The 26,281-nt window shown below is 42.2% G+C and overlaps 1 protein-coding gene across 7 annotated transcripts; it reads left to right on the top strand.

Annotated features, from left to right (window-relative positions):
* The first annotated feature begins 669 nt into the window (after positions 1-669).
* On the top strand, positions 670-26,281 carry neurl4 (neuralized E3 ubiquitin protein ligase 4). Of its 7 annotated transcripts, none has more exons than XM_078164718.1 (29): positions 670-861; positions 6,335-6,851; positions 6,943-7,008; positions 7,095-7,597; positions 9,308-9,419; positions 9,512-9,600; positions 9,686-9,758; positions 10,039-10,312; positions 11,914-12,095; positions 12,199-12,284; positions 12,422-12,584; positions 12,679-12,889; positions 13,195-13,271; positions 13,457-13,535; positions 14,947-15,116; positions 15,240-15,368; positions 15,644-15,786; positions 15,975-16,193; positions 17,033-17,131; positions 17,232-17,384; positions 17,472-17,639; positions 19,011-19,169; positions 19,360-19,539; positions 19,845-19,938; positions 20,335-20,442; positions 20,539-20,683; positions 20,959-21,071; positions 23,405-23,564; positions 23,695-26,281. In XM_078164718.1, exons 1-29 carry the CDS (start codon positions 697-699, stop codon positions 23,897-23,899), a joined length of 4,842 nt encoding a protein of 1,613 aa, XP_078020844.1. In that variant the 5' UTR covers positions 670-696; the 3' UTR covers positions 23,900-26,281. The 7 variants fall into 7 exon arrangements, with proteins under 7 accessions (XP_078020844.1, XP_033465987.1, XP_033465985.1 ...); XM_033610096.2 differs by having other exon boundaries at positions 15,641-15,786; XM_033610094.2 differs by having other exon boundaries at positions 15,240-15,392; positions 15,641-15,786.

Genomic DNA, 26,281 nt, shown 5'->3' with positions numbered 1-26,281 from the left:
ATATTGCAAATAAAATTTAACTTTTGGTAGCCCACTAGAATAATGAAATGAATATTCTTTACTTTTCACTAGATATCTTACTTATTGTTGCAATAAAAATAACTGAAGTGAGATAAACAGACTGAAAACTTTATCTTATTGGATAAAAGGGACATAATTTACAGTTTAAAAAAGGTATTAAATTGCTAAATATGTTATCGCAATACTTATCGTATTGCAAAATGTTTAAAGTTGCAATAATATTGTATAATGACTAGGCCTAAATATACTGATAATATGATATGGTGGAGCCTTTGGTGATTCCCAACCCTAATCTATAGCCTAAATAAAATGTTCACTCACTGAAATCAAAAGTTTTTATCTTCAGTGGACTTCACATTTAATCAGATTTTGACTAAAGCCAAAATTTAGAATAAGAAAACCGATTTAAGACAGACATAGGCCTAAAATCAAATATGAAGGCTTCACTTTATAAATATTAACGTTTGATTAAGTGTTCAAATTATATTCGAAACAATTCCATAATTTACAAACAAGTGTAAATCTTAAAAATTATGTTATAGTGATTAATTTTATGTATTACAGAAATGGGTGTGGTGCAGTTCAACTTTATCACTTGCGGTAATCTACCGGCTGCCGTAACGTTAGCTACTGTCGCAAACCCCGACTGTCGTGAATACTGGCCGCCCACTGAAGATGGCGGCGGAGCTGCATCCGCGGAGCGGAAAGCTGATCGGCCTGTCCAACTCGAACCGGACCGCCCGGCGCAACCAGCCAGTCCAGGAGTTCAACCATGGCCTGGTGCTTAGCAAGGAGCCACTGAGGGACCGGGATGTCTTCACCGTCCGCATTGACAAGAAGGTAAACAACAACAGGCCCGCCGCTGATGCGTCTCCTGAGCGGGGATGAGAGCAGCGGGAATGCGGGAGCGGAGCTTTGCAGGACGGGCCGGGGGTCTGTGTCTGTCCGCAGTGAGGGGCTTCCCCTGCACTGGGCGGCTCACACTGCCTGACAGCGACCACGGTGGTAGCGATTCTTGTTAGGTGCATTACAGAAACTGTCAGTGATTTAGCAGAGACAGGTGGACTAAATAAAAACATTATTTTGTGTTGGTATGTTAAACGGATCATTTGGCTAGCGATAGCCTGCTGGTGTTGCTCTGGTACCGTCAGTTAGCCATGCTAATGAGCCGTTAGCAGTAGCAAGCAGCGTGAGCTCAGGCTAGCCGGGGCTAGCTCTTCTGGAAGGTGCTGTCGGGGCTCTGCTGCATGTTGACAAGGACTTACTGTTGCTTGTTTTACTACAGGAGCTCAATTGAGTTTGTTAACAAGGCTCTGTTTAGTTTTGTTTTGAGGGAGTCGGTGACAGCCGTGGGTGCCTGTCACCTTCTCTGCCTGTCTGTCCTGTCGGCTAATAATACTGCAGTGCTCATACCAGACCGTTGGGCTATTACAGGGACTCAAAGGCTGTGTGTGAATCTAAATAGGCACAAAGGCGTAGAATTAGTCACTGCTATCTGCTACTAGTGTCATTTATATTATTCAGAGTGACATGCTACTATCCACACACACATCATGATCTAAACACAAAGCATATGCAGACCTACCAGCACTGATCAAGCAGTAGTGGTGTAATGCATGACATGGAGCTGACCACTAAAAGCTATAACTCATTAATCACTGGTGCTGGGATCTTTAAACATACACTCTTCTAGTCAATGCAGGGGCATGCACTCTCATTTAACTCATGTGTCACTTATTATTCATTGCACTTTTAAGATATTTGACAAAGAATATGAACCAATTGGAGTACACATTTATCATCCTGCTGTCTTTTGTCCATATGGTCCTTTGATTTATCCAAATCCAGATATGATAGGGTACATATTGATCCAGAGAACATGATTCATTTCTCACACCTAATGAGAAAGGTCCCCCTCTTATTCTTCAGGGAAAATGACACATTTTCCACCATAAATATGTCCTTTACCATCTCCATCCATTATTTTATAAGCTCTGTTTTATACTAGTTTTTACTGATTGCATTTTTGCAGGCAACCAGTAAAAAAGACACAAGCAGCTCACTATCTTGCGGTCCATAAAGATAACATAACCAAGAATCTATCTTTAAGTCAAACATATATTCCCCTAGAATATGTTCATCTTTTTACATGGTCAGCTCCACTGATCAGTATTTATTTTTAGTGAGACATGGTGAAAGAGCTAAATAAATTCCTCCATTCACCATTTCCTTGAATTTACAGCTTCCATGTCCACTTCAGCATAAGTGCTTATCTGTGTCTTGTGCTGCGTTGTCTTGAGACTCTGGCCTCACCATATCATATCGAAGCCTGTGCACAGTGTTTACATTTCGGCTGTTATCAGCACAGGAGAGCTTGTCTGTTGTAATGGCTACTGCCTCTGCAGTCTGCAAGCCTACTGGGTTTATCAACAACATGGCAGCTCTGGAGCTCACGCCAGTGCCAACTAGGCCACACACACACCCTCTGAATGACGGTGTGTACGGCCAAGATGAGACAAGTTAGATCTACAACGATGAGACAGAGCTTCATGTGAGCCAGTGAGGCTAACATGTGGTTTAATAGCACTTACTGCACATGAATGATTACCCATCCCTGATGGTCCTCTCAGGCCCGTCATAAAGAGCCCCATGCTCTGACATGACATGCAGCGCCTGTCTGAGGATCAATACTTTCCCATCACAGGGCACCCAGATTGGCATGCCTGCCCATCCCGTCTACTGACATCCACTGAGCTACAGTGGATGATGGAAAATGAGTGCAAGAGGATGAACACATGAAGTGATTTATTGGACAGACAGTTTGCCCAGAGTAGGACGCTGTCAGTGGTTTAGGGTTTGTATTTAAAGCTGTGGCTGTGATCTAGAGGAATATCACATATTGTACGTTTTAGGGAAGTAATGGTTTTAAACTGAAGATGATCTATGACCTGTAGTCTATCAGCAGGCTATTAGTCACAAACAGTCTCTAGTTCAAGCCTTTTAGGTGTAAGGATTTGCTGATTATTAATCTTGTATCATATGAAACTGGAGATTTTTTGTAGTTTTGTACTGGTGATCGGACAAAACAAGCTATTTGCTACATGTCACCTTGTGTTTGCATGGATTTGTGACTATTTTAGAGTCTAAACTGCTTTTTGCAGATGATTGGTAGTGAAAATAACTGTTGATTGCATCACTGTAGCCAATATTAGATTTATCATGCAACCTTAATATCATCTTGTTCTGTTATTAGTTTCATTGTTGCTTAATCTGTCAAATATTCTGTCGATTAATCAGTAAGTTGCTTGGTTTTTAAAATGTCGGAAAGTGGTGAAATATGTTGATAAGTGTTTCCCAAAGCCCAAGATGACATTCTTAAACATTTTGCTTTGTCCACAACCCAAAGATATTAAGTTTACTGTCACAAAAGACTAAAGAAATCGAAAATATTCAAATTGAAGAAGCTGGAATCAGAAAATTTTGACTTTTTTCCCTCAGAAAATAACTCAAACCGATTAATCGATTATCAAATTAGTTGGAAATTAATTTAATAGTTGACAACTGATCAATTATTTGATAAATTTTTGCAGCTTTACTGTTGAAATAGCATTATTAGGATCTTTAACACAGTATATTCTAGGAATATAAGGCTTAGACTAATAAAATTATGAGGTTATCAAAAGAATTAAAGAAGGGCTGGCAGCATATTGATAAAAAATCGATATTATGAGTTGAAACTAGATAGCGTCTTAGCTTTTGGACAGTGTTATATCACAAGTGTTGTCTTTTCCTGGTCTTAAAGGTTGTGTTACAGTAAAGTGATGTCATTTTCTGAACGTACCACACTCTTCCATTCTAGTTTTATTATTTCCGTTTAGCTACTTAGTCATTGTGTCCGCATTACTGAGGATTATTTATCAGAAATCTTGTGTAAATATGTTGTAAAAGCACCAATTTTCAACCCTAAAATATCATCACATTAGGTATTTGGTCAAAAATGTTGTGATGATTGATTTTCTCCATGTCACCCAGCCATAAATGAAAGTATCAGCACATTAAGTGTTTTGTAATAAAAAAAAATCTGTATTAAAAATATATACTTTCTCTGTCAAAACCATGTTAATATTTTATACGGCAGTAAAACCTGGCTGTTAAAATTTTAATAATTCCCTCTACAGAGTTCAGCTGTTACATTTTGTCTCTCTGTGTTTATATGGTCTGTTGGATGAGAAGCCTTCTCTGCTCTGAAGTCCTTTCAGTGCTTCCCAGGCTCTGCTTTTGATGCAATTAATTTTTCATTCTCTTCAAAAAGCTGTCCAGTGGTCATACTCCGCATGTATCCTGTAGTTATTGGTCTTTTGAACAGAGAGAGAGAGAGAGAGCAAGAGAGAGAGAGAGACTGAGAGGCAGACACCCACAGGCTGCCGTTACATAAGTGAATGAGCAAGAGAAGGAGATGTCTGTCTCCTCCACACAGCGACCCGGTCAGGCTGAGTTACTACTAAATCTGTTAACCCAGATACCCGGGCTTTCGTAGCACACTGCCTTACATAGCACCTGCCACAGAGCTGAGGAGGACACAACGAGAGCAGACGAAGGAGAGGAGGCAATGTAAAAGGCAGTGTTGTAAAAACAATGATGTTTTTCACGGAGGAAATCTTTTTTTGTTTTCTTGGCACGGATGTGAGCTGCAGAAAAACACCTCAGGGGCTGGTCAGGCTTCAATGTTATACTCAAGGTCACGTCATCAGGGTGGATTTCTGCCAACTTTAACTGGAGTCCCGTGGAGTATCGGGGGGGAAAAGAAAAGGAGAGTAGCTGGAGATTAATCTTTCCGATGACTTATGACTGAATTCTTTATCTTGAGGAGCAAACTGCATGGCTTTTTGCTGGGCGTGTTTATCCGGAGGGGCGGCGAGAGGAGTGCAGCGAGCCAGGCAATCACTCCTCAGCAGGATGATGTGGGTTCGTGCCCCTTTGTCGGCGAGCATCTGCTGGGCTGAAGTGTCTCTGAGCAGGACTCTGAATCCCCACCAGCTGCACTGACTCTGCTCTGCAGTATCGCTGACTCTGCATCCTGTCGTCCACATAATGGAGGCAAAACACATGAAACTCAGAAATGACCCCAGGAGATCAATAAAGTATCACGTTATTGCGAGCTGATGTTGAGCTTCGTATTTCTGGGAAGACATGGATATCTTCAGCTGCGTGTCATGTGATAGGATTCCAGTGTAATGCGAAGGCGAGAGGAGTTTTGCAGTGAAACATTTGTTTGGTGTTTTCATGTCTTGAATCCTCCATGGAAGGCGAGATCATGGAGGTGAAGCTTGCTTGCTTAGACAGTGTTTGCTTTTTATCTGTGTTTTTATGAAAGCACTGGTAGTCAAACCTCTTGTCATTGTTTTAGTGGACAGAAGATAACATGATAAAGGAGATGGGAGCTGGGACTGTCATATGGCAACTCTTTATTTATTCTTTTTATTGGAACAAAAAAGAAAATGGCTTGACCTTTCGGGTCTTTGTCAGGCAAATGTCCAACATGACAAAGGATCATGTGTACACGCAAACACTGATTACAGTCGTCTGATTTCATGGTCAACTGAATAAACAAAGAAGTGCAACACTTACAGTATGAGGTGCCAGCACTGCATGCTCTATTTATAGCTCTTTAATCTGGTCTCCTGCACCTGATCTATATATAGTACAGCATGTGCACTCTACTACAACTTTAAGTATGAAAATGTATGAACATCTAATTTTGGAAGTTGGATGCAGGTGCACTGAGAGATGAGTTAATGAATTAGTTTGACCCTGGATTCACGTTTTAAGCGCCTGGTACTAGACATGCAACCATTGCCACTGCATGCTGCCATCACGTAGCTCAGTTTTCATCAAGCGTTTGTTTCTGTTGTGTCACCGTGTGTTCGCACTGTTCTGCTTTATTTTCAAAGCAGCGCTCCCTGAGCGATGCTCTTCACTGACAGAAGGACTAAAAATAACAAGATGGATCATACAACAAGGCGCTCTTTGTTTTCCATAGATATCTACCTGCAGTTTTTAGCACAGCGCTTCAGTCTTTCAACATCACAGCTCAGATGCTGCCACTCTGGGTGTTTTTGTGATCAGAGTCAACAGCTGCTGACAAGGGTTTTGTTACAACTTATTGTAGCTGCTACTATCTCCAAAATTCATATCTCTATAGGACTCATTCTAGGATATATCAGTAAAAAATGTCATGTTTTGGTAACTTGTGAAGGTCATGACATGGCATTATTTGAATCATATTACATTCCTTTCCTCTGTATCCCCCCAGGTGAACTCTTGGAGCGGTTCCATTGAGATTGGCGTGACGGCACTGGACCCCGCCGCGCTGGACTTCCCCAGCAGCGCCACAGGCCTTAAGGGCGGCTCCTGGATCGTTTCGGGCTGTTCGGTGCTACGTGACGGCCGCTCCGTCCTGGAAGAGTACGGCCGCGACCTCGACCAGCTAGCCGAGGGGGACCGGGTGGGCATTCAGCGCAGCTCACGCGGTGAGCTCCACCTCTGGGTAAACGGGCAGGACTGTGGTGCGGCAGCGAGCGGCTTGCCGCCCAAGCTCTGGGCAGTGGTGGACCTGTACGGCAAGTGCACTCAAGTGACGGTGGTGAGCTGTGAGCCGCCGCCACCCTCTGCGGAGAAAGAGACAATAGAGCGGGACGAGGAAGTGGATGATGATGAGGAAGAGGAGGAGGAGGAGGAAGAGGTGGTGGTGCGTGGGGGTCGGGAGGATGCGGGGATCACGGCACTGATGAATGTGGCAGCAATGAATGGAATGATGAATGGAGATGAAGGTAGGGTGCCTTTTTATCACTGTAGTTCATTTTTCATATTCTGGGTTTCATTGTGTTCACCTATTGTATGTTCCTCTCTCCTCCCTGTCAGTGCCTGAGCTTAGCTGCAGTCACAGCAGACCAGACAAGTTCCCAAACAACCTGGAGCCGGACACGGGTAAGAATATCCTCCTCAGATCAGTTGATAGACGTCGTGCAACATGACCTGTATTGACAACCTCCTCTTCCTCTCTGTCTCCTCAGTTCTAACGGAGCACCAGCTCTTTGACGTGTTCAACAACGCAATAGTATCTTTTTATCGCTCTGAGGATGAGGGCGGAGGGGAGGATGGCGGAGGTGGAGGGGGAGCAGGAGGCGGCGGCAGTAGTGGAGGAGGAGGAGGAAATTCAGGATCTGACTCCTCTTCCAGAAATGACAGGGGGAGCAGCAGTGGGGGAGGTACAGTCAACAGTGACAGTGGAACAGGGACATCAGGAGGAAGTAGTGGAGGAAGTGGAGGAAGTGGTGGCTCTGCAGGAGAAGGTGGGAATGCTAACAACAGCCCTGCTGGTAACGGAGGGGTCGGGCTGGCGGCTGTGACGGGTGCGATGACCACCAACGACGCGCTGCTGTTCCATGAAAAATGTGGCACACTGATCAAACTGAGCAACAACAACAAGACGGCGGAGCGGAGGAGACCACTGGACGAGTTCAATAACGGCGTGGTGATGACCAACCGGCCGCTCCGACACAACGAGATGTTTGAGGTGTTTACAATCACACGACTCAGTGCTTTGTGCTTACATGAATGAGACCAGATATCGTTTTAGATTTTAGATATTATAAACGTTGTTCCCTGGTTTTAAAGGCTGCATTACAGTAAAGTGATGTAATGTCCTAAACTTACCAGACTGTTGTAGCTGTTCTATTATTTGCCTTTAGCCACTCAGGACCTGTATCCACCAAAGCATTTTTCCCAGCTGAAAACACCAGACGCTCCTCTTCAGATGCCCAGCTGGGAGCGTGTGAGAGCACTATGGAGGCACTATGTGTTCTGTTTTTCAGCTGAAATGCTTTGATTGCATCTGGTTGCTATGATATGGGAAATCTGTGGAAGTAAAAATGTCGAGGCAAGGTAGAGTACTTGCTTTGGATGAGGGGAAGGCAGAAGCATGCAGGGAGAAAGGATGGACTTGCCGGTCTGTGTGGGTTCATTACAGAAAACATATATTACACCGATCAGCCACAACATTAAAACCACTGGCGGGTGAAGTGAATAACATTGATCATCTTGCGACAGTGCAATGTTCTGTTGGGAAACCTTGGGTCATGGCATTCATGTGGATGCTACGTGACACGCTCCACCCACCCAAACACCATTGCAGACCAAGTGAACCCCCTTACGGCAACGGCACTTGTCAATGGCAGTGCCCCCTCCCCAGCAGGACAATGCACCATGCCACACCATGTTAACTGCTCAGGAATGACCCCAGGAAGGGGACAAAGAGCTCAAGGCATTGACTTGGCCTCCAAATACCCCAGATCCCAATGTGATCGAACATCTGAGGAATGTGCTGTTACCCCAGAGGTACCCCTGATCCATGGTGGGTCCTCCTTGGACCAGACTTGGCTCTGAGCTGTCAAGACATGAACACAGGACCTCTGGAGGATGTCCTCTGGTGCCTGGCATCGGGGCGTTACTTTCAGATCTTTTGAGTCCCGTGAGTTGTGAGGTGGGGTACCAGCACATCTTACAGATGTTTCATCAGATCTGGATCCAAGGAATTCGGAGGCCAGATCGACTCCTTGAGCTCTTTGTCTTGTTCCTCGGACCATGGAGATTTCTCCTCCATTAATGTTGTTGTTCAGCATATGTACTTGTAAGATGTGACGGTGACTGTCTTTGTGTACTTGTCCCACCCCTCTTAATGTCATAGGATGGCCGGGTATTGAGGTACTTGGTCAAAAACATTGTAAAATTAGATTTTCTCCATATCACGTAGCCATACTTAAATGTCAAAATTGTATTAATTTTCATCCATTGACAAACTGAAACACCACTAGAAGACAATTACAAGAGTATGAGTATGAAAATGAGTCTTTGAGAGTGTCTAGTAATGTCAAAACGATGACCAAGCAAAGTGAAATAATCAAAATGTTCATAGAAATTGTACTATAATTCAAGACAGTGTTTCAGTGCTTTTGCCTCAGGACAGTCAGAAATATCAGGATATTATTTTATTGATAAAGGTGTTTCTAGTCTGTGCTGAAAGATACAGAGTCACTTACAGTGAACAGGGTATTTTGTCATTGCAGTCGCATAAACTTCAGATGTTCACCTCATGCTTGGAGGTCTGGTGCCATTCATCACTCTGAGCTCAAGGCAGAACAGAGATCTCTTCATTTTAGCTCATGAATAATGTGAAGAAAATTGTCAGCACCAGAAAAGTTTAAATGTATTCCTGTTACATTTTCAGATCCGCATTGATAAGCTGGTGGACAAGTGGTCGGGCTCAATAGAGATCGGTGTGACCACACACAATCCCAACAACCTGGACTATCCTGCAACTATGACCAATCTGCGCTCAGGTGACACACACACACACCAAGACGCACAGACACTATGTCAAAGACAGCAGCTGTTGCTCACTGTGAAGTTACTGACATTGTTCTGTCTGTAGGTACAATCATGATGAGTGGCTGCGGGATACTGACCAACGGGAAAGGAACCCGTCGGGAATACTGTGAATTTAGCCTCGATGAACTTCAGGTTGGTGATGGCACATGCACACGCACATTTCATTCTGCCACCTATCATGCAAGTGTGTCTGTTAACTCCTCTGATCCATGTTTAGGAGGGAGATCACATAGGGCTGATGCGCAAAGCCAGTGGAGCGCTCCACTTCTACATCAATGGCATCGACCAAGGTGAGGCGCATCGAGACGCTTCGTGAGGGGAAAGAAAACCCACTGCTGGAGAGTGGGTGGTCGCGATGATATGATGGTGATGGTTATAAATGAGTGATAGAGAAACACCCAACCAGTCAGCTCTGAACAGAAAGATGGGGCTAAAATATAGATTTGTTTTTTAGATTTTTGTTTTCCTGTGATTCTATGATGCTTTACATAATAAGTTGGACAATATATACTGTAACTGAGACTGTTGTCTGTGGAGCAAGTGTGATTACCACTCTGTTGTCTTTCCCAGGTGTTGCAGCAGCTCAGACCCCCGGCGTGGTCTACGGTGTGGTCGACCTCTACGGCATGGCCGTCAAAGTCACCATAGTCCACAACCACAACCACAGTGACCGCCTCAGACGCAACAATGCCATCATGAGGGCTTTATCGCCCGACGTGGGCCGGCCCAGGCCAGCTCTGTCTCTCACTCCAGACGCAGAGGGGCCCGACCGACTGCTCTTTCACCCCAACTGTGGCCAGAAGGCCGCCATCATTAGTGATGGCAGGACGGCGCTGCGGCCACAGTGAGTGCCAAAAGACTAAAATAACAATAGGTGCAAAAAGCTGGTGTTAGTTAGAGCAAAATTAAGGTAAACAAAGCAGCTTCCCCATGTTTTTTGAACTCTGGGAACAGTTAGCCGACCTGTTCCTGATGACAGACGAAGCCTGTAGGCTTCATAAGGAAGAAGTAGGTTAGAAATGTATTTAGGTCCAAAGCCATTAAATGATTGATACACAACCAGCAACGTAAAGCGTATTATGTAACACACTGCTGCAGTTTATTTTTGCTTGTGGCATGTTAGGTTGTAGCATCCAATATGTTTTGTGTAGGCTGGTGTCATTGATTTATTTTCTGCTATAAAAACACATCAACAGCAAAGGCCAGTTTCGGAATTTGTGGTCCAGCTGAACACAGATGGAATCCCCTGAACCTTGTAACAATAAGGCAAGGCAAGTTTATTTAAATGTACATTTCAGCAGCAGGGCAAATCACAGTGTGTTACATACAAAGTGCAAAAGAAGCACTGTTGTGGCTTCCAAATAAGTTCAAAAACAGCCACCCACAGATGCCATAATGGGAGATATGATGAACCTACTGGATGTATTGAGAGTTGCAGGATGAGGCTATGAAATCTTTGTCTTGACTGTCGCATTTAAAACAAATGAAAACAAAAATCCCCAAACAGACATTCCCCCAAATAAATAGGCCTGTACACAAACAAAGTTCAAATCAGTGGGGTATTAAACAACTCCATCAAACAATAAAACACTAAGATTAACCAAATAGGCAGCGGTCAAAGACTTTAACCTCATTTTAGCACACCTGCCTTTAATTAAAGGTTCCTGCGATGCCTGGTCAGTGACTCAAAATAATAGGAAACTAGGACTTGGACAACAAGGCAAGTTGATATTAAAGGACATTTAAATACAGTCACTGAAGATATACTATGCAAGATTTTTCTAAAAAAATAAGGTATAGACTCATATGGGAGTAATCCCTCTTAATCATTAATTACAACCCATTAGAAGTGTGTGGTGGTGTATATTTCTGCAGAGACTCTGCCCTCTGCCTGTATTTTCTTAGTTTCCTTTTATTTTCTGTGTTCGGGGACCCCTATGGGCGTGCACCCCCACAAGGTCAGGGCTTTATAAAAAGGCAGTGACCAGGTGCCAGACTATGAGACACAGTGCCTAAAAAAAATACCATAGCAAAGTGAAATGCTAAATGAGGGTAAATTTGGGCTTGGCTTTCACTTTTGCTGGTGAGCATGTTTATGAACAGTAAACTACATACTATACCTCTGACAGTAGGGTTTTTTCTGGATATATGGCATCTTCTGTGTCAAATATTTGTTAAATCAGGTACATCATGACTCAGCAAGAGTTTTACTAAGCTGAGTGTAAAAGTCTACTTTAGTTGTCTGACTAAAATTTCTATTAGTGGAAAGTCTTAAATAAATGTGATTGTACTCAAAAAGTTCAAAGGGTTTTGGAAATATTTTAAAAAATCTCCAGGTTTAGAGTTGATACTGCTTTTAATATTTTTCCTATATGAAAAATACCAAAGTATGCAATGGGCGATATGCAGAAATCCTCTACAAGCAGTCTTCTTCTTCTTTCACAGTGCGACTGACGACTTCAACCACGGCGTGGTCCTGAGCAGCCGGCCGCTGCGCTCCAATGAGGTGTTCCAGGTTCGCATCGACAAGATGGTGGACAAGTGGGCGGGTTCCATCGAAATCGGTGTCACAACGCACAACCCTGCTTACCTGCAGCTGCCCTCCACCATGACCAACCTGCGCTCAGGTAAATGACATGTGCGGTACATGTGGAATTGCTGCTACATTTCTCTGCAAGTGTGAATCTCATTACAACATTAACCAAATGTTTTGCTGTGTGTGTTTTCCAGGGACGTGGATGATGACGGGGAATGGCGTAATGCACAACGGAACAACAATACTGGATGAGTACGGACACAACCTGGACCGGCTCAAGGTGAGTGATGTTTGTTCTTTATTCCTCAGCTGACTGTCACTTTCTGCCTTTTCATCCATCCCCCTCTCTTCTCCTCTCACATCCTTCCTGACATTTCCCTTTGTATGTTTTTATTAACCCTTTCTTCCCTCCTGCAGGCAGGTGACACAGTTGGTGTCGTGAGGAAAGAAGACGGCAGCCTCCACTTCTTTGTGAACGGTGTGGCTCAGGGCCCGGCAGCCTGGAACGTCCCTCCCAGTGTCTATGCCGTGGTCGACCTGTACGGCCAGGCTGCTCAGGCCACCATCATGGACGACATGGGTGAGTGACTGAGGAGCAGCTGAGATGCTAAAATTACTGAGACCCCTCTTTAGAAGATGTGAGCTTATATCTTTTCCCAATTATATTTTGCTAGTGGACCTCCCGCCTCTCCCAGAGGACAGCTCAGACGGCCCCACAGCCATGTCCCCTGGGAGCCCCTGCTCGGTAGGAGGAGCCAGCACGATCAACGACCTGCGTTTTCACCACCTGCATGGCACTAACGCTGTCATCACCAATGGGGGGCGCACCGCCCTGCGTCAGAACTGCCGCAGCGAGTTCAACGACGCTATTGTCATTTCCAACAGGTAATGAAACACATGACAGATAACTTTTAGCACATCATATCTTTCCCATTTTCCCAGTGCTTTCTCCCATGCGTTAACTCAAAAATATCGATTCATCATAATTGATATTGATTCTGAATATTTGAAATTGTTTCAACAGTACCTGTCACTCTGCTATTCTCTTCTACTAACCCAGAAAAATAGTCGCTATCATTCTCTTGCCTTCTTCTATTTATCTTTTAATATATATTCTAATTTTTTTGCTCTCAATGTCAGTTTCTCCCTGTGGTATCAAATATTGATATTGATATTTTTCCTCCTTGTAGGTGCCTTCGAGATGGAGAGCTGTTTGAAATCATTATTCAGAAGATGGTGGACCGCTGGTCGGGTTCAATAGAAGCAGGTGAGGTGTTTCTAATGTGTCCACTCTGCCTTTCTGTCCTTCTTTTTAGTCAGCCAACAAAAATGACAATAAAAGCTACTGTGTGTTGCTTCACATTTATCTCTATGACAGCATTGGAATAATTCCCTATAAATGTGTTTAATATGTAATCACTACAGATTTCTTCTTACCTTCTCTGTGTCCAGGAGTGACAGCCATCAGGCCGGATGAGCTCGAGTTTCCTAACACTATGACTGATATCGACTATGACACTTGGATGCTCAGGTAGAACACTATGAGAACATGAAGACTCAAAATCTGTTTTTTCCAGCAATATCTTTATTCATCCTTTCAAATAACTTCCAATAACAAAGAAGCAAATGTGTTCTTGTTCTTGTTACAAAGAATACCAAGAGCACATAGTTGTTATGAGGGCTTTCCTTACATGTCAGACATCTGAAAGATAACAAAATGCACTGATAAAAGAATTAATTTAAAATAAAAAAGTCTGTTTTTCAAAAGAGTTCCCATATTGTTATATTCATGTCGTACATTGTGTTGAACTCTGAGACGTAGTTCACATGGAACACACCAGTAAACTGTTAAAAGGAGTTCAGATAGTTGAGGCAGCTGCAGTGGATCACTTATATTTATACCTTGCCTGCTACATTCATCACATTACTTAGATCAACATCTCCATATATTGTATGAAAGGACCCCAAATGTTTTCAAAGAGCGATTGTTTACTCAATAATATAAATGATCTTTTCCAGAGGTCATAGTCTTTGGTCTGCCTGTCCTAAAGAGATTTAGAGAACTCATTTTGCAGTTAGTAATAAAAGATCTAAGGCAGCAGTGTCGTCCTTGGGTGCATGATGTTTATCATGGTGTAAATCTAGGATGAAAAAATTAGATCATATATTAGTGAATGCCTAATTTATTCCCCAGAGCTTGTTTCATCTCCGTCCAGAACTCTTTCACTTCATTGCATTCGTAAATCACAATGGAAAAAGGTCCTTTTCTCCTGTCCACACCTAATACACAGGTGCAGGATACTTGTTTAGCTTGTCTGGTGTCACGTATGACCTCATCAGCCAATTTTATTGCAAAAATTTGAACCCAGTTTTGACAGTTTGTGTGTCTGCTTTGGCACATGCTGCTCCCCAGTCCTCCGAAGGGACTGTATTACCATAAATTTGTTTATTTTGCTGTTTATTAGGCTCTTAAACACACACTTAGCTGTTATTTCTGAGTTCTTCGTTATTATCAAATACACAACTGTCATGGAGAAACAGTTACTGGTAACAAAAATCTGGGATCTCAGGCTCCCTCTGACAATGCTAATTAAATATGTATTTAAAAAAGGAAAGGAAGGAACACAGAAAATCACACAAGGAAAAAAGAGAGAGGATCTAAGACATAGAATAGTGCAAGTTAAATATAGGGATAAAATATGACACAAATAAATTTGCAAATGATTAAATTGAATGTAAACTGGAATATGTACTTCATCCATGTGCTAAATGTTAGTGCCTGTATTTGGTTTAATCATGTTCCCAAAGTTTTTTTTTCCTTGAACCCCTTAGATGAAGAAATTCAAACTCAAAAATGTGGAGCTACATGAAACCTAGAAACATAATACGTTTATAAAAGTTCAGATCATATCTATAAAATTGTCTTCCTTCTTTTCCCACAGTGGAACAGCCATCATGCAGGATGGCAACACGATGCGCAACAACTACGGCTGCGACCTGGACTCCCTGACCACGGGCTCACGGATCGGCATGATGCGCTCAGCCAGCGGCGACCTCCATTATTACATCAACGGCGTGGATCAAGGAGTCGCCTGCACTGGTCTGCCCCCAGGTAAAGATTAATCAGAGGAAGCCAGAAATGTGAAACCAGCACTCTGCAGCCAGATAGGAATGAAATACTGCTGTGTTGAGTTGGGAGTGTAGATGATCACCCACGTCTCTCTGTGTCTCTCAGAGGTGTATGCTGTCATCGACCTGTATGGTCAGTGTGTTCAGGTGTCCATCACCAGCTCCTCAGGCCCACTGGACAACAGCCTCTGTACCAGCAACATCACTGAGAAGAGCTTCCCCATCCACTCACCAGGTAGACATCAGGCTCCCTGCTCAGGTCTGCAAAGCCTTAAAACCCCAAAATATTCAGTATAATATGATATAAAACAGAGAAACGCAGGAAATCTCCATATTTGCAAGGCTGAAAACAGCATTTGTCAGCTATCAGTATAGTAGGCGATTATTTTTCTGTTGATTAGTCGACTAATCTTTTCAGCTCTAGTATGAAACTCTATTTTAGTAGAAGATATATCAGTTGTCCTCAAAGCCTCATCTCCATATTTCTTCCTCTCTGTGTGTGTGCAGTAGCAGGCGTAGCCCATCGGCTCCACAGTAAACACGGTAAGAATGTAGTGCTGCTCGGCGACGGCTGCCAGGGCGTCAGAGTCGGAGGTTACGCTCACGGCATCGTGTTCAGTGCGAAGGAGCTCAAAACAGACGAGCTGTTTGAGGTAAACGAAGGCTTGAGCCTAGAACGTTCTACCTTGTCATGCTTTTAAGTAATTTGCATGCTTATCTGCGTATGCTATAAATGTTTGTCATCCTTTTCTAGCTGCTGCTGTTTTATTCTCTTTCCTGATCTCTCTCTCTCTCTCTCTCTCTCTCTCTCTCTCTCTCTCTCTCTCTCTCTCCACTGCAGGTGAGGATTGATGAGGTGGATGAGCAGTGGTGCGGTTCGCTGCATATCGGTCTGACCACTCTGGCACCGCCGGAGCTGCCGTCCTGCCCGCTGTCAGGTCTCTCCCCCTCCCTCCCTCAGCTTCGCACCAAGGTCACCTGGCTGCTCTGCGGCTCTGAGGTCCGTCGCAACGGCGTGCTGCAGCGCCAGAACTACGGCTGCTCACTGGACCGGCTGACGGTAAGCTGCAGCTCCCTGCACTGTGAGCACAGTTAGATTAGAGGTCACATCAAAGACCTTTAAACCCTCAGGGATCTCTTCGTCTGTCTCAAATCCATTGACTGAGATAAAGATGTTATCAGAGCTTTGAGATTTTCACAGTGTGACATCAGTATTACATCTTATAACTGAAATTGAATCTTATGTTACTCATCGACCACAATAACCATTTCTTCTCTCTTTTTTATTCTGTTAGCATTTAAGATTATTGCCAAAGCACTTACTAAAATGTGCTTTTTAAAAACTGCTATGCAGATAAGGAGAAGCACTAACAGCCACAGCAGCATCACTCACAGTTCAGGCTGAGCAATGCTTTAGTATTTAACATGTCACAGGGAGAAATGTGGCCATTCAGCAACACAAAAAGCATCATTTAATGTTGACTCAAGGTAACACAGGCTATAAATTATGTTGCGATTTATTTTAAAATCAATCTTCAAGTTCAGTCATTTGAATCTTGATTATTTTCTGTTAGAGCTACAACGATTAATTAGTTACAGTAGTTGTCAATGATTAAATTAGTCAACAACTAATTTGATAATCAATTGGTTTAAGTCATTTAAAAAGTCAAAGTTCTCTAATTCTGATTTCTAAAGCCCAATATCACAAATCACAGCTGACCTCAGAGGGCTTTACAACATACGACACCCTCTGTCCTTGGATCCTCAGAGTGAATAAGGAACCCACGCTACACTCAGTGCTTGTTATACTCACCTTGTCAGAAGATATTGTGCTCTTCTTTAAATTAAAAAAATCTCTAAACTGTTTTTAATTCTTCACTGAACATGATTGTTCCTCAGGTTGGGAACCGTGTTGGTGTGAAGAGGTGCAGCGATGACACCATGCACATCTTCATCGATGGTGAAGACATGGGACCTGCAGCCACTGCAGTAGCCAAGGTACACACACACACACACACACACACACTCACACACATTTTCAGTACACAGCTACTCGGCCCCACGCTGTCATTCAGCCCCTCTCTCTGTCTCCTCACAGAATGTGTATGCAGTTTTGGACCTGTATGGGCGGATAACGGCGGTGTCCATTGTGAGCTCTTCGTTGATGGAAGACATGGAAAGCGTCAAGGCGCCCTCGCTCTCCTCTGACAGCTGCAGCGAAGGAGAAGAAGACAGCACCCCTGTCAGAGAGGTAGGAGCACCAGTCTGTCTGTTAACAAAACATGTTGCTCACTGCATCGTTGAATTTCCTGAGAGAAACTCTTCATGTCGCCTCCAGGTTGAGACTGAGCCATGTGTACTAGTGCCCACTGTTATGGCATTCCTGGAAAACCACGGCAAAAACATCCAGCTGTCCAACCAGAACCTGACAGCAGCCAGAGTATCCAGCTACAACCAGGGCCTGCTGGTCACCGCCCAGCCGCTAGCTCGCCAGCAGCTGTTCCAGGTAACGTACCTGTGTGGCTATGTTTCAGCTTCTTTGTCTTACTTTTAATAACTGAGTTTGTAATTTCAGTATTTACATAGTGTAGAGTAGTGTTGCACGGTATACTGGTACCAACGGTAGACCATGGTACTAAAACTCCACGGTACATATGATACCATAATGTTGGAGTACCGTAGTACTACGGTACCTCACGGTACCACTACTGTGGGATAAGTTCAAAGTCCAATGGCAAGAGGGTGAGTGTCCATGAGCCGTCCAATAACGGCGCGCGCTGGCCAATAACGGCACGCTGGCCACCTGACACTCAATATGCTGCTGCACTGGTTTGTTTTCCAGTGACATTTCAGGTATTAGCTGAGCTATTGAGTATCTTTGAGCAGTGAAAGTCATTATTTATTTCTTACTTGTAGGCAGTAATTTGCTTTCCACAGCGCTCTACGGTGCGAGCATTTTACTCGCATTTGCGACTAAAAATATTTTTGCGCGAGCAAAAGAAATCATTCAGGAGCACGCTGTGCGAGTACAGATTTCAACCAGCAGCAGAAACGAAAGACGAATCCTGTCGGTTGTGGGTTGAACAGGGGTCACAGACAGGAATACGGCAGAGCACTATGGCCACCTCAAGATAACGGCTTACCGGCAACCGAGAAGCCCGGCTCCAGGTCCAATAATTTCCTCTTTGTTGGTGTCATGACTGCCCAGTAGTACCTGGACAACCGAACCGTGGCAGCACACAGGTATGTAGCGTGTCAGAGGAGAAACGAGCCGTTCACATTTCTCTCTTTGTGGCAGGTAACGGTCCACAAACCTCATCGCACTTTAGGGTCTGTTCTTAACTTATCAGAGGAGGAGGGTGGCTGGTTGATTTTTATTTCATTTATTTATTTTATTTTGATCCCCCCTATGTTAATCACTCATTGATGCTGTTTTTGAAGTATGAATAAGTCAAGTAATTTATTCCAAAACTCAGGAAACTTCAAGGCACTCTCTTTGGAAAAATTAAAAAGCCTTTATTGTTATGGCTTGGTCATCTTAAACCTTTAAAAACTCTGACGCGTTTCGGCATACAAGCCTTCGTCAGGGAGTCAAACAGTAGTAATTTATTCCATTTAAATATCATTGATGTATAATAGAAAAGTGATTTATCTTTTTATATTTGACAAAAGGCACATCTCCCTAATTTTTGCTTTGGTATCGTGATACTACTCAGAACCATGATACTTTCACTGGTATCGTACCATGGGTCCCAATTTTGGTACCGTGACAACACTAGTGTAGAGTACTTACAAGTAGAATATATATAGAATGCGATGGCAAGGTGTTTAGGCGGCGATTGTTCCAGTGTGTCAACAGCTTCTCTTTCCTCACCAGTTTCAAATCGACCGTCTGAACCCGTCATGGACATCATCGCTGTCATTAGGGGTGATAGGTCACTCCCCCGACCGGCTCAACTTCCCCTCCACAGCGTGTTGTCTGAAACGCTCCGCCTGGCTGCTGCAGAGAGACTCCGTCTTCCACAACTCCCTAAAGGTACACCCACACTCTTAAACACACAGAATCTGTCTGTCATGTTGGACTGCTCTATTGATTTTTGTCCCACATGACAAATGGAGTGTGTTCTCTGACATCAGCCTCATCGATTGTTTGATTGATTCTCTTGTCATTTTTCTCTCACTCGCTAATGTCTCTCCTTTTCTTCCATTTTTCCTTCTCTCAACAGATATGTGAGAATTATGGTCCTAATTTGGACACCTGTCCAGAGGGGACGGTGTTGGGTCTGCTGGTGGACGCCAACAGCTGTCTCCACCTCTATGTCAATGGCATGGACCAGGGTGTGGCTGCGCAGGACATTCCTTCGCCCTGCTACCCCTTCATCGACCTCTACGGCCAGTGTGAACAGGTCGGCACTACAGACACATAAACACACTGAAACAGCCGTGTCAGTTTGGTGTTTGACGCTTTTTCTTGACAATTTACATAAATGATTGATCAATTATGGAAGCCTGTTTGTGCCTTTCTTAAAATTATTTGCAGATACTAACTCCATATTGGCGGAAATGAGCTTCCATAAACAGTTATCTAAAGACAAATAGTTGTTGGCAATTGATGTTCTGACGACTGACTAATCAGTAGTATTTCAGGAGTACATTACTACGATCTAAATCCCAAGGTGATATCCTAATGAATGTTGTGTCGTCATGGCAGGTTACTATAGTAACAAATAACGTGCCAGCTGTGGGCGGAGAGAGTGGTGAGACCCGTTGTCAGGGTGACATGGAGAAGGCAGACATGGTTGACGGTAAGAAGTTTGTGTTTTACTGTCAGATTATCTTTTCATTTATTCAGGGGTCCTGCACAGTTTGGAAAAATATGGATTTTTAATTTTATTTTAATTTTTGTAATTTCCAGGTTTGGATAAGTGTAGAAAAAATACTTGTATTTCTGGAGTATTGCCCATTATCTCTTTTTATAATATAAAATCCACAGTTTCTAAAAATACTATAGAATAGAGTCAGAATATAACATACATGGTAACAGCTGGATTTTCAAACCATTTATTAACATAATAAACATCAAGCTATTTGTCAAATACAGTCTAAAAAGTCTACAGGAAAGTCAGGAAAAGTGTGGAATTTTCAAAAGGAAAATGTTTCTGTTCAGTCTTGTATTTTATCTGTTTTGTTTTTATATACAGGAATCAAAGAGAGTGTGTGCTGGACGCCCCCTCCAGAGGTCAACCCCAACAAGACCTGCGAGTACCAGGCACTCTGCTCACGCTTTAAGGACCTGCTCACATTACCAGGTGAGTCTTATCCCAAGCCTTTCTGCCATGATCTCTGCCTCAGATCTAAAGTCATGTAACAACCCAATCTTTTTCCTCTCTACCACCACCCGTAAGATGGCTATTTTAATGAAGACGCAAAATACAACCTGTGCTACTGTGAGTCCTGCCACAAGCTTCGGGGTGACGAGGCTTATTACAAGAGAGGAGAGCCGCCTCGGGACTACGCCTTGCCCTTTGGATGGTGCCGCTTCGCCCTCAGGTGGGAGGACAATCTCATGGGTCACATACATGATAGAGCACTGAGATAACAGGGTGAAAGTTTGTAAATGGCTGTGTTCCTGTTTAATTTTCCTTGCCAGTATGTAACGCTATTCTACTTAGTAGTTCTACTACTACTACTACTACAAATAACATGAAATTAAATGGACATAAAGTAAAAATCACATGATGTCTGTCGGTCTGTTATTGACATCAGCAGAGCCCTGTCAATGCTGAATGTGTGTCTATATAAGTGCATGTATCTTCTTTGTTTAGGATCAAGCCCCACTGTGAGGTTTCTAATGCACTGAAGAAGTGGCACATCGCATACCACGGCACCAGTGTAGGAGCCCTGCGACGTACGCTGGACCACAGCCAGCTGCTGCCTGGTATGAAAATTGTTGGTTCCTTTTTATAAAGACGCAAACTCTGTGACTTTGAGAAGAGGTTTCAACAACTGACTGAAAGAAATGTCCCTGAAACTAAAACCTTGACTAAATGTTGTGACTTTTCAACGATATTTTTATGACTTAATATATTATTACCTTTTCATGACATTTTATTGCCATGCTACATATGACATTTTTATGACCTACTATACCAGCACATTTTTATCACATTCTTATACCTTACTAAACTATGACTTTTTTCCTTCACATTATAGCATGTAATTTTAAAGGTGATTTAAAAAGTCATAGTAGAGTATGCAAAAAATTAATGAAAAAAAGGTTATCATATAGTACGTCATCAAAGTCATAGAATAATATGTCAAATATGTACTCAAAATGTCACACTGTAAGGATGTGATTTAAAAAGTCATTGTATAGTATGTCAAAAAAGTCACAGTATAGAGTATAGTATAGTATAGTATAGAGTGCCATAAAAATGTGAAAAATGTATGTCATGAAAAAAAAGTCATAGTATAGCATGTCGTCAAAAAACAATATTATAGTATAGAATCTTGTCCAAAATCATGAAAAAAACATCATAGTATAATATGTCGTCAAAAATCATGAAAAAAAGTCATAGTATAGTATGTCGTCCAAAATCATGAAAAAAAAACATCATAGTATAGTATGTCGTCCAAAATCGTGAAAAAAAAGTCATAGTATAGCATGTCGTCAAAAATCATGAAAAAAGTCATAGTATAGTATGTTGTGAAAAACGATGAAAAAAAAGTCATAGTTTAGTATGTTGTCCAAAATTATGAAAAAAAGTCATAGTTTAGTATGTCGTCAAAAATCATGAAAAAAAAAGTCATAGTATAGCATGTCATCCAAAATCATGAAAAAAAGTCATAGTTTAGTATGTCGTCAAAAATCATGAAAAAAAAAGTCATAGTATAGTGTGTTGTCAAAAATCTTGAAAAAAAGTCATAGTATAGTATGTCGTCCAAAATCATGAAAAAAGTCATGGTATAGTATGTCGTTCAAAATCATGAAAAAATAGTCATAGTAAAATATGTCGTCCAAAAATCTTGAAAAAAAAAAGTCATAGAATAGTATGTCGTCAAAAATCATGAAAAAAAGTCATAGTATGTCGTCCAAAATCATGAAAAAATTCATAGTTTAGTATGTCGTCAAAAATCTTGAAAAAAAAAGTCATAGTATAGTATGTCGTCAAAAATCATGAAAAAAGTCATAGTATAGTATGTCGCCAAAAATCTTGAAAAAAAGTCATAGTATAGTATGTCATCAAAAATCATGAAAAAAAAAATCATAGTATGTCGTCCAAAATCATGAAAAAAGTCAAAGTATGTCATCCAAAATCATGAAAAAAGTCATAGTATGTCGCCAAAAATCTTGAAAAAAAGCCATAGTATAGTATGTCGTCCAAAATAATGAAAAAAAAGTCATAGTATAGTATGTCGTCAAAAATCTTGAAAAAAAAAAGTCATAGTATAGTATGTTGTCCAAAATAATGAAAAAAAAAGTCATAGTACAGTATGTCGTCCAAAATAATGAAAAAAAAGTCATAGTATAGTATGTCGTCCAAAATCATGAAAAAAGTCATAGTATGTCGCCAAAAATCTTGAAAAAAAGTCATAGTATAGTATGTCGTCCAAAATAATGAAAAAAAAGTCATAGTATAGTATGTCGTCCAAAATCATGAAAAAAGTCATAGTATGTCGCCAAAAATCTTGAAAAAAAGTCATAGTATAGTATGTCGTCCAAAATCATGAAAAATAGTCATAGTTTAGTATGTCGTCCAAAATCATGAAAAATAGTCATAGTTTAGTATGTCGTCAAAAATCTTGAAAAAAAGTCATAGTTTAGTATGTCGTCAAAAATCTTGAAAAAAGTCATACTATAGTATGTCAAAAACGATGAAAAAAAAAAAAGTCATGATATAGTATGTCGTCAAAAACGATGAAAAAATGTCATAGTAAAATATGTCGTCTGTCCGTCCTGGAAGAGGGATCCCTCCTCAGTTGCTCCTCCTGAGGTTTCTACCGTTTTTTTTCCCCGTTAAAGGGGTTTTTTTGGGGAGTTTTCCTTATCCGCTGCGAGGACAGAGGGATGTCGTATGCTGTAAAGCCCTGTGAGGCAAATTGTGATTTGTGATATTGGGCTTTATAAATAAAATTGATTGATTGATTGATTGAAATACAAAGCATGCATTCAATGTGAAGTTCAGGGACTGTATAAAATTTTTCTGAGGGCCGTCATTGGCCAGCGGGCCAAACTTGACCTTCATGATAAATGTAATTTTGTTGTTGCAGGAACATCATCCATCTTCTCGGTGTCTCCGGTGAAGGCGGAGGGGCCTAATGGCTACACTGAGCCAGAGGAGAACAGTGCCCCAGGCAGGGAGGTTCCCAGAGTGCGCCTCTCCCCCACTATGCGCTACTCCGGCATGGAGATCTTTGCCCCTAAAGTGCAGTAAGTCCTCCTGCTTCAGAACATCACTGATACATGTGATTTGTTTGCACCTACCCGTTTACAGTGGAGAGCGAACAGGAAACAACGGGACAAAGAGCACTTACTGATAGTTTCCTCTCTCCTCATGCAGATTTCGGGACCCGCGTTCTCACCGCAGTCACCATGCTCAGGTGGGATTCCAGGTGTGTGTGCGTCCAGGCTCCTACAAGGTGGGACCCCAGACACTTGGCCACAGCGAGTCCCTGGACCCTCGCTTCAGCAACTCAGAGATTGAGTGGATTACAAAAGAGCAGGGCGGCACACTCCTCTACGGACTGCTCATCCGGGTCGAGTGAATGTTGCGACAAGGGAGGCATTCGGGTGGAAGTGGGGAGGGTCCGTGCGGCGCTTCTCGTACTTTTAATAAACTGACAACCAAATCCAACCCCTGCCTTGAGCGAGAGACTCCTCTGGAATCCAGCTGTTCCTACTGTGGATTGTTGACAATTCAGCATTATTGATTTGTTTTGTTTATTTTGTCAGTTTTTGGTTGTTTGCTCTTGGACTCTTTTAATGGCCGGGGGCTACGGCGGTTTCAAAGAAGAACAGACACTGCCTGCACTTTATGTTTTGGACACTCGTGGGCGATTTTTAAACTAACTTCTCATCGACACGACACGTTTGTTCATTCGCTACAGTTAGTTCTCTTTGCCACGTTTTTTGTTCTCATCCTTCCCAGTATATTTTCTTCCACACTCACAAACAGCTGTTTTTTTTCCTTTAAATTTTGGCACTTATTTTAACACTCATCACCTCTGCTCTGATCAGTGTTTTTGATTTGGGAGGAGCTGTCCCCTGCCAACCTGCACGTTAAAGGACTGTCACCTAAAAAGACTGAAACGTGGGTCAAAAAGAAAAAAAAAAGAGTGACAATGTTTTCATAAAAAAACAGAAAGACACTTGAATCTGAGAATGAACCTGAGAGTGTCTTGTGATTGTGACTTCTTTAGGGGGGGGGGGGATTTTAAAACTGGAGGAAGAAAAAAAAATGTTTACACATGTACAACTGTATGTCGCTGTCCTCGTCATGTCTCCACGTTAGCAGTTCGGCTACTTTATCAGTCCTGTTTGCGTTTCTGTTGTGGCCCGGCATCATGTCTGACTTGTCTTGTCAAATGGAAAACATTCACAGGATTTAAACTGTGGAGAAAACTGGAAGGTTTGACATAAAAACAGACTTTTGGAGATTATGAATTGCAAATGATGTTCCAGCCTGACAGCTTATATGTTCATATTGAGAGGATTGTGGTGAAATTAAAAAATATACATTTACTTCTAGACTTGGCAGGCTTGATACAGAAAAAGGGGAAAAAGTCAAAGTTCGATACTTTGTTGTAGAGCAACATAAGAAGACTGATGCCACTCTCATGTTCTAATGGGAACTATGAAGCTCCAGCTAGCAGTCTGCTAACTTAGTTTAGCATATAGACTTGAAACAAGGAGACACAGCTAGCATAGCTCTGTCCTAAAGGTAGCAAAGTCCACCTGTTAGCACCTCCAAAGCTCACACGTCTTTTGTTTGTTTTATCGATACAAAAACCAAAGTGTAAGAACACCACTTTGCCATTTTATAAAGTGTTACGTGCCACAGTCTTTCTTGGCAAAGAACAGTTGCCAGGCAACCAGCGGAGACTCAGTTGGTTGTCTTGCAACCAAGAAATTGTTTGGCACAAAACCCCTCGTAAAAGATGAATTGTCCTTGTATCACTTTGGTTTTTTACAGATAAAACAAATTACAGGAAACAACAACATGCTAGTGAGCTGCTACCTTTGACCCCAAACCTCACTGTCTCCTGGCTGTAGCTTCACCTCAATACACAAACAAGTGAGTGCTATCAGTTCTCTCAAAAAGCAAGCTCTTGGCAAGAAAGTGAATTACCCACAATGTCGTACTTTAAAAAATAAACTAAAAGGCAGGTAAATGGGCTGAAGCCAAAAGGTTTAAGTGGTTTTCCACATCACTCCGACTGTGTCACTTCCCCCTCATCGTTTACTCTAGATCCACTCACACCTCCACTCTGATCTCTGCGTCAGTCGTGACTGACTGTGTTTACCTGGCAGAACGTCCAGAGCCAAAAAGGTGTAGTTTCTAGATCAGCACGCCGTCAAGTCGTCTGCATCCAACGACCTTTGCTGGTGTTTACATGTGAATGTTATTCATTAGGGCTCTGCAGTTCTTTTACGTCAGCTAACATCATGGATTTACATTTGTCAAATGTTTTTACAAGGATTTTCATTTAATCCCAAACATCCACCTAATGATTGATTGTATGTGAACAGCTTTCCAAAGTATTGTTTTTTTTCACTGTTGTCAGTCCTGTTGCCAATTTGATAAACCTGCTACAGAACATGAAACCCTGACACTTTTCAAGGCACAGTTTTGTTGAGTCAAACTCAAAAATCATAATTGAAGAAGCTCAGTCACCTTCTAAGAGCAGCTGTGATCTGACTGATAGAAGGTCTATGGGGTTTGGCAGAAGGAGAAACTTCCAATCAAAAAATGTGAAAACTATTACTATATGGGTTATTTACAGCCCAGTGCTGCTTTGTACAATTTAGTTTGTATTGTTTTCTTCATTTGTTTTCTGTATGTTGCGTTGTACAGGCTGTTACATAACAAATCATATCTTCCTGATTTATAAAAAAGAAAAATAAACTGACAGACAGTATGCACAGAA

Source organism: Epinephelus lanceolatus, chromosome 22 (assembly GCF_041903045.1).
Source record: "Epinephelus lanceolatus isolate andai-2023 chromosome 22, ASM4190304v1, whole genome shotgun sequence".
In the NCBI taxonomy this organism is placed as follows: Eukaryota; Metazoa; Chordata; class Actinopteri; order Perciformes; family Serranidae; genus Epinephelus; species Epinephelus lanceolatus.
Note: the sequence above shows the minus strand (reverse complement) of the source record. Positions and strands in the feature narration are given on the sequence as shown.

Bases quoted from the DNA above. Each gene is read 5' to 3' on its own strand.
- neurl4 (XM_033610092.2), top strand. From the start codon at position 697: ATGGCGGCGGAGCTGCATCCGCGGAGCGGAAAGCTGATCGGCCTGTCC. The intron at 15,117-15,239 runs GTAAAGATTAAT...TGTGTCTCTCAG, and splicing joins CTGCACTGGTCTGCCCCCAG to AGGTGTATGCTGTCATCGAC. The intron at 16,194-17,032 runs GTAAGCTGCAGC...ATTGTTCCTCAG, and splicing joins GCTCACTGGACCGGCTGACG to GTTGGGAACCGTGTTGGTGT.